Below are 17,687 nucleotides of genomic sequence, written 5' to 3'. Positions count from 1 at the left end.
CACTCTAGTGACTCACTTAAGAGCAACAGCAGTGGATGTGGTAAGAAGTGGCTGAATTCTGTAAATTCTAAAGACAAAGTAAAAATGGTTTCCCTGTGCATTAGATATGAAGTGAGGACTCCAATGTGTCTTGGCCTGACCAACTGAAAGGGTGGAGTTGCCATCAGTTTAGACGAGGAAGGCTTCGTGAAGGGGGGTGGGTGGAGTGTAGGAAAGAGGACAAAAACTTGTCAGTTTTAGACAGGTTGAATTTGAGGTATATATTAGATATCCAAGTGAAGATTTCAAGTTAGAAACTAGATACAAGAGTATGGAATTTCAGAAACATGTATGGACTGGAAAAATGAGTTTGAGAATTGTCCTGAGCATTTAAGTCATGAGACTGGATGAAACCACCCATTGAGGAAGTGCAGAGAAAGAAGAGAAGAGGATCAAGCCAAGGAGATTGAGAGGGAATGATTAGTGATACAAAGTCACTGAAGCCAAGTGAAGGAATAACAAATGAATCACTGAACTAGATTCTTCTATTTCTTGCTTTGCCACAAACTACCTTTTGTCTTTGGGTAATTCTGATTTTTGATTTACCTACATACAGGACTAGAGAGTTAAACGAAATAAAAGTGAACATCCTTGCCACCTAAAAATTCTACCAAGCTATTTCTTTAGTAGAAAGAATTCCTGGGTTCCAATCCCAACTCCACTACATACATGCTCTGCAATCTAGGGAAAACTCTTAACTTTCTGAGTCTCAGTTTCCTCATTTATAAAACAATGAGAGTATATCTCATCTAGCAGTTATGAAAAGAAATTATGTAACTTACATGAAACTGCCTTGTATTATGCCTAGTATTTTGCAGACATTAATTCAACACAGTTTTCATTTTTTAAGCCTTCCCATTAGAATACTATTTTAATGATCTGAAACTGAATTTTTGAATTAAAGAAAGAACTTGGAAGACAGCCATATCTATCATTATTTTTACAGATGCGCCAAGGACAGTCTGTGCTAGAAAAGTCATTGGGAAAGTATAGGAAGTTCCTCCTTTCTTCTTGTCTCAGGCTCCACCTGTTAATTTATAGAACAAACACTTTCATCTTTTCTTAAGGTCCTAAGTTTGATAAAGTGAGGGAGAAAATGTCTTACTATAACTTTGTTTTATAAAGACACCATTGTCAATATGGCTGATATCCTAAACTACCATCAAATTACATTATATAATACGTTAAACGAACTATAAAACTCACTCTGAATTGAGCAAACTCAACAGAATATTTTTTCTGCTTTCAGCACTGATTATAAAGTCTTGCACATTTGAGTTTTAGGAATAACTATTATTTTCTAAAAATTCAAGAGGAAGTTACAACCAAAAAGTAAATCCATTCATGTTGTTCATGGTATCCATACTGAGTGATTTAAAATCACTATCTGGTTTACTGACTTTTTTTTCTTTTAGAAATAAAATAAAGCCGACTGGGTGCTATGGCTCATGCCTGTAATCCCAGTAATTTGATTAAGTAAATTGAGAGGCCAAGACAGGTGGATCACTTGAGGTCAGGATTTCAAAACCAGCCTGGCCAACATAGTGAAATCCTGTCCCTACAAAAAACACAAAAATTAGCCGGGTGTGGTGGCACACGCCTGTAGTCCCAGCTACTCAGGAGGTTGAGGCAGGAGAATCACTTGAACACGGGAGGCAGAGGCTGCAGGGGGCCAAGACTGTGCCACTACACTTCAGCCTGGGCAACACAGCAAGATTCCATTTCAAAAAAGTAAAAAATAAAAATAATAATAAGAAAAAGAAATAAAATGAGGCCAAATCAAATTGGTTTACACTAAGCTTAATCACAGAAATTACAAAGTTGTTCTTCGAAAGAAGGGAAAAATCTTAGTGCTATTCTGCAGTTATTGGCAGGATAAAGGATCATTTAACTAGTAACATTATCTTTTATGAATTGGGATAAAATTTACTATAGGCTTACATGACTCAAAAGAGTTTGTACACAGCCAAGAAGCAATAATCTATTAACTACTGGCTATGAGCATGTTGAGATAAATTTTAACAAATTATTTCTAAATTAGGTACAATAAGTTCTCAAAATATCTGCAATCCCAGTAAAGAATTCATTGATCAAAAATGAACATATACATTAGACAATTTTTCAACAGGCATAATAACTTTTCATATACTAGGCATGTTGTAGATATGGTGCCGAGTTCCACAGTACCTCATAAGACCTGGGCATCTTTAATCAGCCTGGATTCTACATGTGAAAAGAAAGAGCTAAGACATTAAAAATATTTATAAATATTGGTACTGCATCTATGGGCTCTCTATTCTGTTCCCTTACCTATGCAGAAACAGTGGTAGATATGAGTCTACAAGGTTGCAGAGGATTATGATCTGCCCCATTCTCCCTCCCCCTGCTCTCACATAAGAAGCCAGTTTTGCAATTATTTGCTCATAGGACCACAAGAGCTGTCACCAAAGAAGGTATTAATAAGAATTTTAAATAACCACAGTGAAGTGTTTAAAACTGGCCCTGGGTTTTACAAAAAGAGTAAAACTGCTTTTGTGTTTTATGAAAATGATTTCCGAGTACTTCTAAGTCTCTTTAACTATGGCCATAGCAAAGTAGTAAATGATATTGTAATTTCCCCAAAAGCATTAACAATAGTATCTTAGAAAAAGTATAGTGGAATATCTGCATATGTGTATGTTATTTAGGAAACAGAATGTGTGTAGAAAATAGTTAACATAGCAGGCCTGAGATTGCTACCCTTAGAAAGAACTGCTTACAAGTTTGGCCCTTGGGAGATGTCTGGCAATTTGAATAGTACCAGTGTCTTTATACCAATATGAAACCTTCCCTAAAGGATTAGAGTGGCTCACTGTGCCTAGACTGTTGGTACAAACAACATAGTTTATTCTGAACATCTACTTTTGTTCTGGGAGCCTGGGATTTTGGCATGCGGTAGGCAGAGGGTGCATATGTGACCAACCCCCAAAGAAAACCTTGGGCATTGAGTATTTAATGAGTATTGCTGGTAGATAAAATTTCACGCTTGTCAGAGTTTGTTGCTGAAGGAATTATGTGCACCCCTTGTGACTGCCCTGGGAGAGGACTCTTGAAAGCTTGTGCCTGGTGTCTTCTGGACTTTTGCTATCTTCACTTTGTACACTTTTGTTGAAATAAATCTTAGCCTCAAGTACCACTGTATGCTGAATCTTGTTGAGTCCTCCTGGTGAATCACCAAACCTGGAGATAGTCTTAGGGACCCCTGAGACAGAAAGGAATAGCAATTGGGCTGATAATCAATTACTCTTCATGTAAATATTGAGTTTCCCTTCAGGAAAAATTAACCAACTCTTTGATCATTCAGTATATGCTTATGTTTATGCTTCTATATTTTGCATAATGTCTCCTTACATATTGTTACTCATTAAGCATGGAACAATATTCACATTAGGTATGTTGAAGCTAAGAATTTTTTTTTAATTACATAAGCCAAGGGCTCTAAAGTTATGGTTTCCATAGTAGCTGTTACTTGAGTACCTTACATGCAAGTATAATTTTTGATTGCAATATAAACTTTCTATATTTACATGGGTAATGCAGCCAGATAGAGGTGCTATAGAGACCATAACTGATTCTTGTCATGGAGTACATGACACTGAGGCATGAAATTTAAAGACTACATACAGAAACTCAGCATATGTATTGCTAGGATGAGGCATAGTTAATGCAGGAATCATAAGTCTTTTCTTTCAACTATGAATTTGTAGACTCAAACCCTAACATTGCATGAATAATTTGACATTTAAATACCACCTCCTCTGTTTTTTTAAAGGCAAAATATGTGTAGGAGAGAATCTAACAAGTTGATTGATCATCTTTGTGTGCATTTAAAAATACCAGCTTGAGTTAAAATATTGTAATAGAGAAAGTATTTTACAATCTAATGTTCATATATACGTACTTCAGTGAATTTATCACTTAATTAATAAATTTAACTTTAACTTTGATAAGTCACTGATACCTATAACCTTTATAACATGACTTCAGAATGGAGGATATAATCAATATAAGATGTGGTTGCATAAAATAATATGCTTCTAAAATCAACAAAAACAATTCTGAATGAAAAGCACATTCTTAAATGATATATCATTAAAACCATTAAAAGTTCAAATGCAAATATAAATATGGGGATCCACAAATATAAGACCAAATTGGATTTTTAATAATTTGCAAAATTTAAAAAACTAGTTAGTTTCCAATTTGGCTTTAGCTACTAACCAGAGAGACAATAATATTTTTGCAATGTGAATAGAGACACATTCTAGTTTGAATCTGAGTGTTTAAACAGATGATTTATTGGGAAATGGTTAATACAATCTAACTTCACATAATACAGCGCCTTTTAATGGCAAAAATTCCGCTTTCATGACTCCTACTTTAGATGAGTAAAGGGAGTAAGAGATAGGGATAATTTTATGTCCCATATGGGGAAAGATAATCTGGTACTTTTAGCTAAAAAACAAAAGTACACCAAATATCCTGTCACATTTCTAAATAAATGAAGGGGAAAACAGAATATTGTGATATAATAAAGTTTTATGTTGTTATTCTTATAAGGTGCCTACAATTTAGACTGTTATGATTTTAGAATATATGCAGATTATTAGATACAAAATTTTAAAGTTTGATATAAAATGAATATATATATTCATAAACAGCTGAATATAAATTTTAACCAATAGAGAATGATCGGCAAATTGAGGCCAATGCATAAAGATGAAGATACATTAATTTTAACTAAAGCAGTTTTTCTTAATAAATGTAAATTTAGTTATGGCAGTATCCTTGTTAGAAAACTGCATTTCTTATATGAAGTTAAGCATAAATAAAAGCAATATACTAAAGATTCAAGAACTTTATAATTACTGTCAATTAAATTATTTGAAACAATTATTATATTTACATTCTTAGTTTTTGTATTAGTAAAATATTCTTCTTCCATTTGTGATTTTAATGTATTTTGGTTCTCTCATCATTCTTCATATGACCTTTAGTCCTCTTGAGAGTCTACACTTCTCAAATTCTTCAAAAATAAATCACTGCCTTGTCTGTTAATTTTTCTCAAAGCTTTGTTTTGTTCATATCAAAAGTTCTGCTGGGGGAAAACAATTACAAAGATAAGAAATCTGAAGCCAGAGATCTACAAATGTAACAAGAACAGCAGTGATATTAATACTTGTTTAAATAAGTACTGCATTCTGCTTTTCTGTATTGCCTTTATCAGTGCAGTGTTCAACATCTAGCTTGGTTTATTTATCTGTAAGAGGTATTTATTTTTTTACCTTTGACATAGTTGGGGTATAAATTCTTCAATCAGTCACCTAATTTGTGAATACTGGTAATACATAAAACTTTCTACATAAAATGTGGCAAAATACAAGGGAAAATCTTGTGATCCAGGCAGACTGCATATGTACTCTGAGATAGGGAACAATACTGTGCTGAAATGTATATTCTAGGCGATTGGATAGACTAATTCTATTGGCAAGTGTCTTGTTCCTACAGCCCAGCTATGCAGCATCTATGATGTAAATTTGAGTGTTGGCAAAAAAGATAAATTACCACATTATCGACATTCAGGGTACCTTGAGAATAGTTAACAATGGAAACTGTAAGTTGATAGATGTCAAGGGTAAGCTTTCACACTAAATGTAGAGCTTGAATATGGCTGAGATACAAAGAAATAAAGACTTTCCCACTATCTCCTATAAGATTCTTCAGATTGATTAGGCTTATCTCTGCCTAAGAAGGTCACAAAATACAAAACAAACAAACAAAAAATAAAAAAACCTCAACTATATAACATCTCAGGCTAACGTGGTATCAAGATTGATGCTCCATTTCCTGATCATATTCTAAACAGGACTATGTGGGAAAGAAAAGACAAAGTAGTACGAAATGTAGAAATAGAAAGAAGGGAAAATAAGCAAAATACCCCTTCCCATATATTTTGTCGTTAATGTATAGAAGGTCTCCTTCTGAGAATGTTTAAAAGCCTATTCTTTTGCTGCATGACAGGAAATTCAAGCTCATTTCTATTGAATTGAATATGGTCTTTTTTAAAAAAGATCTGAGGTCTGAGTTAAGGCAAGCACAAATGATTGACCCTAAACAAAATACTCTTGAAAGCAAAATTAGAGGTTATAAGTGCAAAAGAAGGAAGGTTTAGAAAGAAATTTACAAAACGTAAAATACTACAACATAGTAAGTCTACTCATGTTCAAGAAAAATTAATGTTATTTCCGTGTTTGCTAAAAACCAATGACAATTATAATCACAATCTATATGAACAATTCTGTTAAAGTCAGTTCTATAAATTTCCATCTTAAAAAGCCTCATTCATTTTGTATTTACTTTTACTTCCAATTTTATAGTATTGGACATAATTAAAACAAGAAGTCTCTCCTGAAAATGGAAGGGCATATAAAACAGCCCCAAAAACTTTTCTCCATGAAGATAGACGTATGAAATAATAAACTATTTTTATTTATTTGAAGGAATATTGAGAATTATGGCTATGATCCTGTTCTTTGTGGTAAAAATACTAAATATAGAAATTGCTTTACTGTTTTGTTAATTTCTTTATAAAACTGCCCTTTTTTTCTTAAGAAACTGAAATGATTCATTTCTTATGCTATTAAGAGCAGCAACTGTAGATTTTTCTATATTTTTCCCAATGTAGAATAATAATTATGACACAATATAGTTTCAATACATGAAGCTTAAAATTCATGTACAGTAATAAGAGAGGAATAATAAAATATTTTACTTACCTTTCCAGAAACAATCTTTTCATAAATCTGAATTGGTTGGTCTGCAAAGAATGGGGGATAGCCAGCTGCCATTTCATAGATTAGCACTCCTAATGCCCACCAATCCACTGCCTTATTGTAGCCCTGAGATAAATCAACACCAATGTCAACTGTTATTTAAGTTACTCAGAAGAGAATGAAATCAAAGACAATTTCAAAATGATCTGGAAGCATATAAAAAATTTTTTAAAGCAATTGCTGAGCAGCTATTCAGGACAGAATTTAAAAATGCACCAAATGTATCAGGTCAGATTTAAATTAAACAAAGGAGAGGATTTCCAGATATTGAAATTGGATATTAGGAAAGATTATTAAATCTTCTTCCTAAAATGATTAAGAATATTATAGACAATGAAATTTTCTTTATTTCACTGGTATAAGTTAGTTCTTGCTCAATAACAGGAAGGCAGTTAGATCACATCACTTCTTAAGGCCCATTCTAGGCCCATAATCTTATGAATCAGATTTTCCACAGCATGCCTAGAAAGATCGAAAGTTTTCAAAGAAAATAATGGAAACTGGACTACATAGTAAATAGTGAAGTTGACTTCAAAATATTCTATATTTTTGGAGTTAGGAGGGTGAATGTGCTAGGGATAATCCCATCTGCTTCATAGGATTTTGTGAAAGCAAAAAGTTTAATGTAGAATTCAATTAATGTAAATATTTAAGTATACTTTACTTCTGCTATCTACTGTTTTGCTTCCTATCTCTAAAAGGTATGTTTTGTGAGGACTGTATCAAATGAAAGGCAGTAATGTGTATAAAAAGTGCTTTGTAAACCAAATGTAAAAATCTAAGGTTATGTTTTTTTTTTTTCATATTAAGCTTACTAAAATTAAAATCTGGAAGTATTTATAAGAAAATAAGTAAGAATAACAGGCTAATATAGTTTATTAACTATGATCAGTATCAACTGGCACAAGACATTTTTTAACAACCCCAACAACCTGGTCATGAAGAGAAATAAGCTGAATTCTACCCAGATCTATTGTTCCGCCCTCAGAGGTACCCTCTACCATCATGACTCTCCACATTCCACCCTTTTGTCAAAATTTTAGCTTTACAAACTACTTAGTTTTCAAAATTCTAGCAAAAATATAATACTATAATGCTATAGAGATTTTCTTTATCTCTTTTTTCTTTCCTGATACTGTATATATCTTTTTAAGGGAAGGAGTGGTATAATAGGAATAGCACTTTGTTTTCTAGTAGAAATAGGCATTAACTCTCTTTAACTTTTTGATTTATATGTTTAAATTGTGTGCTAATGTTTATAGTAAATGTGTCAGATACAAGTTAATACCCAAGGTATAGAAATCAAAACACATCAATAAGAAAAATGTTAAAGTACAATAGACAAATGGGCAAAGGAAATGAACTATTAATTTACAGACACACAAAGAAATACCAAATGGCTATTAACCATTTGAAAAATAAATCAAAAACATGAGAATTAAAACAATGAGATACAATTTATTACCTATTAAATTAGTAAATATTTTAAAAATGAGTATACCCAGTGATAGTGTTATGAAATAGGCACTATAATACACTAATGGTAGAAGTGTAAAATGGCATAATAACTTTGGAAAGCAATTCGGCAATATGTATCAAAAGCCTTAAAAATGTTCCTACTCCTTGACCCTGTAATTCTACTTCTGGGAATATATGCTAAGGAAATAATGTAAAATATAGAAAAAGCTTTATGTATAAGGATGTTTATCAAAGTTATTTATAATAATAAAAAACAAAAACCAAAAATAAAACCTGAACACTCAACAATAGAAGAGTGGCTAAATACTCTATGGTACATTTGCAAACAAGCCATTAGAATGATGTTTGTGTGCTTGTTATAATAAAAGTGAAAAAAGTCAGAGACAAGACTATATACATTTACTATGATTTCAACTATGACAACCCTGAAATAAGGCCACACACCTACGACCACCTGATCTTTGACAAAGCTGACAAAACCAAGCAATGGGGAAAAGATTCCCTATTCAATAAATGGTGCTGGGATAAGTGGCTAGCCATATGCAGAAGACTGACGATAGACCCCTTCCTTATACCATATACAAAAATCAGCTCAAGATTGATTAAAGACTTAAATGCAAAACCCCAAAGTATAAAAACCTTGGAAGATAACCTAGGCAATGCCATTCTGGACATAGGAATGGACAAAGGTTTCATGACAAAGATACCAAAAGCAATTCCAACAACAGCAAACACTGTCAAGTGGGATCTAATTAAACTGAAGAGATTCTGCACAGCAAAAGAAACTATCAATGGTAAACAGAGAACCTACAGAATGGGAGAAAATATTTGCAAACTATGCATCTGCCAAAAGTCTAATATCCAGCATCTATGCGGATCTTAAACAAATTTACAAGAAACAAACAACCCCATGAAAAGGTGGGCAAAGGACATGAACTGACACTTTCCAAAAGAAGACATACACGTGGCCAACAAAGATATGAAAACATGCTCAATATCACTTATCATTAGAGAAATGCAAGCAAGTCAAAACCATAATGAGATACCATTCCACACCAGTCAGAATGGCTATTATTAAAAAGTCAAAAAATGGTAGGGCGCAGTGGCTCACACCTGTAATCCCAGAACTATGGGAGGCCGAGGAGGGTGGATCACTTGAGGTCGGGAGTTCAAGACCAGCCTGGCCAATATGGTGAAACCCCGTGTCTACCAAAAAATACAAAAATTAGCTGGATGTGGTGGTGCATGCCTGTAGTCCCACCTACTTGGGAGCCTGAGGCAGGAGAATCGCTTGAACTCAGGAGGCAGAGGTTGCAGTGAGCCGAGATCATGACACTGCACTATAGCCTGGGTGACAGAGCGAGACTCCATCTTCAAAATAAATAAATAGTCAAAAAATAACAGATGCTGGCAAGGTTGCAGAGAAAAGTGAACCCTTAGACACTGTTGGTAGGAGTGTAAATTAGTTCAAACATTGTGGAAAGCAGTATGGAGATTCCTCAAAGAGTTAAAAGCAGAACTACCATTCGACCCAGCAATCCCACTACTGGGTATATACTCAGAGGATTATAAATCATTCCATCATAAAGACACATGCATTTGTTTATTCATTGTGGAACTATTCACAATAGCAAAGACATGGAATCAACCTACATGTCCATCAATTGTAGACTAGATAAAGAAAATGTGGTACATATATACTATGGAATACTATAAAGCTATAAAAAGGAATGAGATCATGTCTTTTGCATGAACATGGATGGAGCTGGAGGCTATCATCCTCAGCAAACTAATGCAGGAACAGAAAACTAAATACCACATGTTTTCACTTATAAGTGGGAGCTAAATGATGAGAATTTATGAAGACAACGAAGGAAAAAACAGACGTTGGATTCTACTTGAGAGTGGAGGTAGGGAGGAGGGAGAGGATAAGAAAGATAACTATGGGTATTGGGCTTAATTCCTGAGTGATGAAATAATCTGTACAACAAACCCCCATGACATGAGTTTACCTATGTAACAAACCTTCACATGTAACTCCAAACCTAAAATAAAAGCTAAAATGTACATATATATATGAATGTTTTTAAAAAGGCTGCCTCTAGGTTGGTGGGATTACATATAGGTTTTTTTGGTTGTTTCTTTATGTTTTTCTGTATTTTCTAAATTTTGTATAATGAGTATTACTTTTACAATATATACACATTTGTAAAAGTTTTAGTGCTCATTTTGTTGTCACATTATTTGTTAACTGTATTTAAAGAAATGTGTTAACTGCAATGATATTTAGATTATAAAATATCAAGAAGTTATACATTATTTAAATTACAAAAGATAATGAGAGAAAACTTGAAAGAAATCTTTTATTTTAACCCTTCTATAGGTTAGCCATATTTCAATGATCCCATTTGGGAACCACTGAAGCATGTGTCTTATTCCCTTCCTTTTCCTCTCGCCTATTTGTGCCTGGTTACTGTTAGGTTCTCCTTTCTAGATTTCTCCACCAAGAGATGGCAGAGGAAAAGTTAACCATTCTTTTAGATATAGGTACAGTTTCTCTCACCACATTTCACTATTTAGAAAAGTAGAGCTGCCTTCAATACAACTAAAACTATTCAATTGCTGTTAATAGTCCTATTTAAAATTTAAAAACACTTCTCATACATTCCTTTTATTCAACTGGTAAATTTGAAAAAGAAAGAATGGACAACTAGTACATATCATCTCTAGATTTACCTCTTGGTATAATCCAGAGCAAGTCTTCTCTACCCTCCTGTTACTAGGAATAATTAAGAAAAGACTATGTTTTTGGTTGCAAAACATGGATCTAGAGGTCATATTTATTCATATTATTTCTCTAAGACCCAGAGTTAAAATTGACAGAGGTTTAGGATTAGTGGTAGATGCTAAATAGTAATTCTTTAGTAATCATGCACAAATAGATTTAAATTCATAACTCAGATCAAATTAAAACTGTAAAATTAGATCAATAAACTTTTTACAAAGGTCCATAGGGATGCATGACCCATATTTCTACCTCTTATGTATTGATATTATGAATATACCTTGCTGAGAATTATTTCTGGAGCCAAATACTCTGGAGTTCCACATAATGTCCAAGTTCTGCCTTTAACTCTTTTGGCAAACCCAAAGTCTGTGACCTATAAAAGAAAAAAAAAATATTAGTGAAAATGTATTACCTCACAATTAATGTGTTTATTGAACCTAAATTGAAAGTTTAAAATTCAAATTGAAACTATGAAAGAAACAAAAAATAATTAAGTCCATGTAATTGAAATTCATTAATGAATAGTTAGTGAATGAAGGTTTAAACACTCCAAGTTGGAAATCCTTCCTCAACACAAAGAAAAGGAACAAATTAATAACAACAAAACCCTTTTCAGTCATTATTATAAGATCCTAGACCCAAGGAATAAAAAAAGTGAAAATAAAAGGTAAAAATAAATAGCATTAATAAAAATGAAACAATGCTAAATGTCTGCCTTACCCCAATATGTCCTCTGCCATTAATTGCACCATCAGAAGTGTAAAAATGTCAATGGGAGAATCTATTGATAATTGTGTAAAAAGAAATGCTCCCACTTTATTAGTAGTAGAAGTGAAAAGAAAATGTTTCTATGAGTTCAGTATTGGTAGTCAGGGATCCTTTGGCAGTTATATTGTAGTCGTAAAGGGCATGGACTCTGGGATCAGACTGCCTAGGTTCAAATTCTGACTACCATTTACTGGCTAAATGACCTTGCCATGCCTTAGTTTTGTTAATCTTAAAATGAAGATAACAGTGGTATTTCTACTTCATAGGTTTATCAGGATTAAAGAAATAATACATGTAAAACACTTGGAATATGCCTGGCAGTAATAACTGCTCACAGATTTAGCTATTAATATCTCCTTATGCAAGAGGCTATACTCAGTTCACAGCTATAGATTAAGGGAGATACAAACAGGTTCCTTTCATAATAGGATTTTTGCTTCTCTGTAATAGCAGCGAAACTCTGAGCTCTACTTAAACTGTTAGGAATAATTGTCTTCTTCAAAAAAAAAATCCAGGTTGGGCTTACATACATACAATGTCTTGCCTAATATTTTCTCAAATACATTATACAGAATGTGTTAAAGTCATACCTGGATATAGCCTTGATGGTCAATTAAGAGATTTTCAGGTTTTAGATCTCTGTAGATGAGGTCTAGTGAATGGAGGTACTCGAATGTTAGCACTATCTGAGCTGCATAGAACCGGGCATGGGGTTCACTGCAAAGAAATAAAAACATTGATTTTCTGTAAAAATGAGTTAATACATTCTAATTAGTAGATTATACATAAAAACCAATACGAAGTAGAGGTACTTTGGGAACAAAAAGTATTTTTAAAAAAATGTATGTAAAGAATCTTGTTACTTTTCAAATATTTATTAAATCTCTATATTGTGTTCAAATAACATTCTGATAAATTTATGGGGAAGCACACGTTGAGGAAAAATATAAACCTAAAATAGTTATCTCACTGTGAATCATTATAGCCTATATTTGAATATATTGATGTCTTTCTAATTATGTCTGATCTTGAGAATGACTGGAAAGCAAATGTGCCAATTGAAGTGTCTATCGGGGCCACTGCTATAGTGGCTCCATCTACTTTTCTCACAAATTTCAAGAGTTCATAGAATTTCCCTACATAGAAGTTCTTTAGCTGCATTTATCTGCAGATTAATGCCATTTTACCCATTTTGTAATAGTTCCTGTTACAAAATGACATGTGTTCATTATGGAAAAATATCATAAAATATCGATGAAGAAGGATGAATACTCATAATCCCATTCAGAAACCATAGAAACGACCTTGGCATCAGGATTTCCAAATCTTCTACTATGCTTGTTTACATAGATAGACATAAGAATAATCTCTATGTTAGTGTAAATATGTACAGTTCTTTAATGTATATATTAGATTAATAGATCAGTGTAATTTTGATGTCACAATCTGAAAAATTCAAAAGGATATACCAATTTTCTGAGTTTCTAATTTATCTTCTAATGCATTACTTGAATTCTACTAATCTGCCTGATAAATTGCAATGCCTTTCAGATTTGTTTCCTCAGTGAACAACAACCTTAACTATGAATAGAATTTCCCTCAAGATGGTTGGTATGAATTTGATCTGGTAGTAACAGAAATACAAATTCCAACAAAAGATTATATGTGCTGCCTTTTTTGCTTGTCACTGCATTTCCCAAGTGCTCAGTAAATATTTGTTGAAATAATGCATATGTAAAGAAAAATGCTTTTGGGGAGCAAAATTCTATAATACCCTTCCAGTTTCTGCTTCATCCCAACACTGTCAATCTGCATTGTATGCCAAATGACAAGGAATGAGGAGAACATTGTAAGCAGAGATTAAAATAATCATTCTGGTCATTGCAACATTTATGCTTAAACTGGGAAACATTTGACCTGGGAGGTCCCCTCTTATTTTCTCCATGCACCTGTAAACATAAAATGTCATTATTATTACTTTTTACTTATAAAATATTAATTTCCATATGCTGGTGTTTAATTGGAGGAATACATACATTACATAGATCTATAATAAAATTCTTTTTCTTCTTGCCCTGTTGCCAGGCTGGAGTGCTGTAGCATGATCACTGCAGCCTCAAACTCCTGGGCTCATGCAATCTCCCCACCTCAGTCTACCAAGTAGCTGGGACTACAGTTGCACACCGCCATACTCAGCTAATTGTGTGTGTGTGTGTGTGTGTGCGTGTGTGTGCGCATGGGGTGGTTTGTCATGTTGCCCAGGCTGGTTTTAAACTCCTGAGCTCAAGTGATCCATCTGCCTGAGCCTCGCAAAGTGCTGCGATTACAGGCTTACATGAGCCACTGTGCTCAGCCTCTAATCACATTCTTGAAAGGTGAAAGTAAAATATTCCAAGTGCAAAGTGTTATTGGGTATTTCTACTTAATATTGAATGTAGGAAGACAATGGTAAGGGCTAATGCTGTAGCAGTTTTAAGTCCAGACAGCTTTAAGTAGAGAATTCAAATGACTCATTTGATTCTGATTAAAGCCATGCTAAACAATAACTCATATTCCTACTGCCTCAAAACTTCTAAGATGGACATTGCAATCGTTCAAGTGTATATGTAGTACTTGTGAAAGATGAGAAAAGACAAGTGTCTCAGTGTGAATTCCTTCAACCAACTTGCTGTTCTTTTAGTACCAAGTCAAGTATTAAAGACTCAATATCAAAGAGTACTAAGACAGTGAGGAGTTGCAAAGAAAAGAAGTTACCAATTATATAAAGTTAACACAAACTTTTTTGAGAACAGGTTCAGGTGTGGTACTTTAGTGTAAAACTTTAAATAACCATAAGGCAATATGAGGATTCTGCTTGAACAAGAGGCAGTAGGAGAGAGAGGACGATAGGAGAGGAAAGAAAATTCTCAAAGATAAGCAGAAGCTACTTTGCACAGTGCCTGACACTATATTAATTATATTAGTTGCCCTGTACATATTAAGTCAATAAATGAATCTTGGCTTAGGCCTCAGGTAATTAAAATGACTCCAATGTTTGCTCATTACTTGATATCATCTTGCGATATTCTGAGTCTGCCACCATCATTTTATGAATCAAATTACCATCATCAGTCCTGTTTCAGTTCATACTTGTGTTTCAGTTATGCCAATATTTAATTACGAAAGTTAATTCTATAAGTTGGGTCGTTTTTGTCATACCCAACTAAATCAGAGTTGAGGGGCTGGGGCAATAAAGCACTCAGAGCACACAGCACCTACTCCAAGAATTAAATTTTCCATATGCCTAGCTGCTAAAGCTTCCTGTTGTAAACTGAAGCCAGTTTTATTTAATAGCTACTGAAACAACCTGTTGTGACTCTAAGACTAGTTTGAATCCACCACCATCACTTACCAATCACAGCTTGCCAGCTCCCCAAAACTTTGCTAGAGCCAATGAACTTTGTTCCAAAACGTATTATCTCTCCTTTTTATAAAACTTCTAACCTTCTTATTGTTCTTCAGTCACACCAAAGACCACCTGGTCTGTGTGATGCCTTGCATTGCAATTCTTGCTTCCCAAATAAAATATCAAATCTACAGATTTGCCTCTATATTTTAATTTTGACTTTGATATACTTGGTGTCAGAAGTGGGATCCTAAAGCTGACTTACTTCAGGGAGAATCACTGGCCCTGGGAACTATAGCATGAAGTACCCCCACTGGAGCCCTTTCAGTCCTGCTGCTTCTGGGGAGTCCCCTCTTTTCCCCTTAGTTAGTCTCTTTTGGACTAAACTCTTAATTGTGGTTGAGTTCTGTTTTATTTGGGATTTGGCTGGGAAGGGGTCTTTCTCTTTCCCCCTCCTGTTTGAGAGGGGTCTTTTGCCTCCTGGTTGACTGATGTCCTCTTGGGGAGGGTTATTTTCCCCCTGTTGACTTCAGCGGTAAGGATTAGACCTCAGTTTTGAGGTTTGGATGAGGGTACTTTCCCCTTTATTTGGAGAAGGCTTATTGTTCTTCCTGGTAAGGACATACTTTATTTTCTGTTGGTGCTTGTGTTTATTTGGACTTATGTATTGAGCACTTGTGTTTAATTGGCTCTTATGTATTTGGCATTAAACCGAATCACCTAAATACATTTAGTTAAAAATAGGCTCTCAAAGTTTAAAGGCATGCCCAGGTATTTTCTGAGACTCGAGCTGGTAACATGTTCAAACATTATAGGAATCATTCAAACAGTCTGTTGTTCTTACAACAAAACTAAAAGACCATGGTGATAAAATCATATACTCCAAATAAGACTCATATCACAACCGATATCCTAAGGCTAATAAAAATTTCAGGACTCAGACATTGCCTTGCTACAAAATACCATCTCAAAGCTAGTGGAGACAAGTTCCTTTCTGGAGCTTTTCCCTCCACTTTTACAGTTCCTCTTCTTCATCCTAATATAGACTAAATTCTCTTTTCTCAAAACTCCTCAGCTATTTTGGCATATTATTTAAGTAAAAACACTTGAAAATCATCAGATAAAAGAGATAATCATCTTGATTTTCATGCTGTTTTGGTTTTAAGATAAAATTCCAATGTAAAGGACACTGTCTCTATACTAAAAGAAATGGCAACAATCTTATCTTCAGGGTCAAAGAATTGAGACAAGAAAATATTGTACAGACCTAGTTCGAATAACTATCATTTGGGTGTCCTCACATAATTCATTCACATTTTCTCAGTTAACAATTCTTTGTCTAATCCAGCATATTGTCAATTGACTCAAACTACTCTACCTATAATTTAGTTCACAGACTTCATAATATTACCTATTTAAAAAAAGTTTAAGGTTAAGCCTCATCCCATTTTGTTAGAAAAATAATTTGGATCTAATTCTCTTTTTATAAACTGATGGGTTTATTGTTTTACTATCTCATGACTAAAGTTCTAAAATAAAAGCTGTAATATTTTTATTTATACATTTGTATAGGTGTTTAGATGTTTTTATGCATATGTACATATATTGTATGCTGTGTCTATATAATAAAATCTGACATAGTTGTCTGGAAATCCCTTAAGGAATTCTATTTGGATAAATGGGTGCTAATATACAATATTTTAGTTCACATGACTTAAGTACTATCTTTGATAAATTAATTGGTTTTTAAATTATTTTTTAAAGTTTATATTTTAGATTCAGAGGGTACATGTGCAGGTTTGTTACATGGGCATATTGGATGATCCTGAGGTTTGGGGTATGAATGTTTCTATCATCCGGGTAGTGAGCATAGCACCCATGCGTAATTTTTCAGCCCATGTTCTCCTCTCTTCATCTCCCCTCTAGTAGTCCCCAGTGTCTATTGTTTCCATCTTTATGTACATATACACTCAATGTTTAGCTCCCACTTAAAAGTAAAAACATGAAGTATTTGGATTTTTATTCTTGTGTTAATTCACTTAGGATAATGACCTCCAGCAGCTTCTATGTTGCTGCAAAGGACATGATTTCATTCTTTTTATGGATGCATACTATTCCATGGTGTATATATACCACATTTAACTTGAAGGCAGCTGCAGAGAAATGTCAGGTCACTTACAGAGGGAATTCCATCACGTGCATCTGATGGACCTCTCAGCTTATACCTTACAATCTGAAAGAGATTGGGGCCTATTTTCAGCATCCTCAAAGAAAAAAAATTTCATCTAAGAATTGAATATCCCACTAAATTAAGCTGCATAAGTGAAGGAGAAATAAAATCTTTCTCAGACAAGCA

At 33.8% G+C, this 17,687-nt stretch overlaps 1 protein-coding gene across 8 annotated transcripts in view; it reads right to left on the bottom strand.

The window, feature by feature from the left end:
• The window catches only part of PRKACB (protein kinase cAMP-activated catalytic subunit beta), a 165,620-nt gene that overhangs the window by 23,272 nt on the left and 124,661 nt on the right, over window positions 1–17,687 (bottom strand). For all 8 annotated transcript variants that reach the window (XM_050805912.1, XM_050805883.1, XM_050805893.1 and 5 more), the window contains 3 exons: window positions 12,537–12,663; window positions 11,456–11,551; window positions 6,855–6,977 (listed from right to left, as the gene is read on the bottom strand). In XM_050805912.1, the coding sequence (XP_050661869.1) occupies window positions 6,855–6,977; window positions 11,456–11,551; window positions 12,537–12,663 (346 nt within the window). The remainder of the gene's footprint in view (window positions 1–6,854; window positions 6,978–11,455; window positions 11,552–12,536; window positions 12,664–17,687) is intronic.

This window comes from Macaca thibetana, chromosome 1 (genome assembly GCF_024542745.1).
Source record: "Macaca thibetana thibetana isolate TM-01 chromosome 1, ASM2454274v1, whole genome shotgun sequence".
Taxonomy (NCBI): Eukaryota; Metazoa; Chordata; class Mammalia; order Primates; family Cercopithecidae; genus Macaca; species Macaca thibetana.
This window is presented reverse-complemented; position numbering and strand designations above follow the sequence as displayed.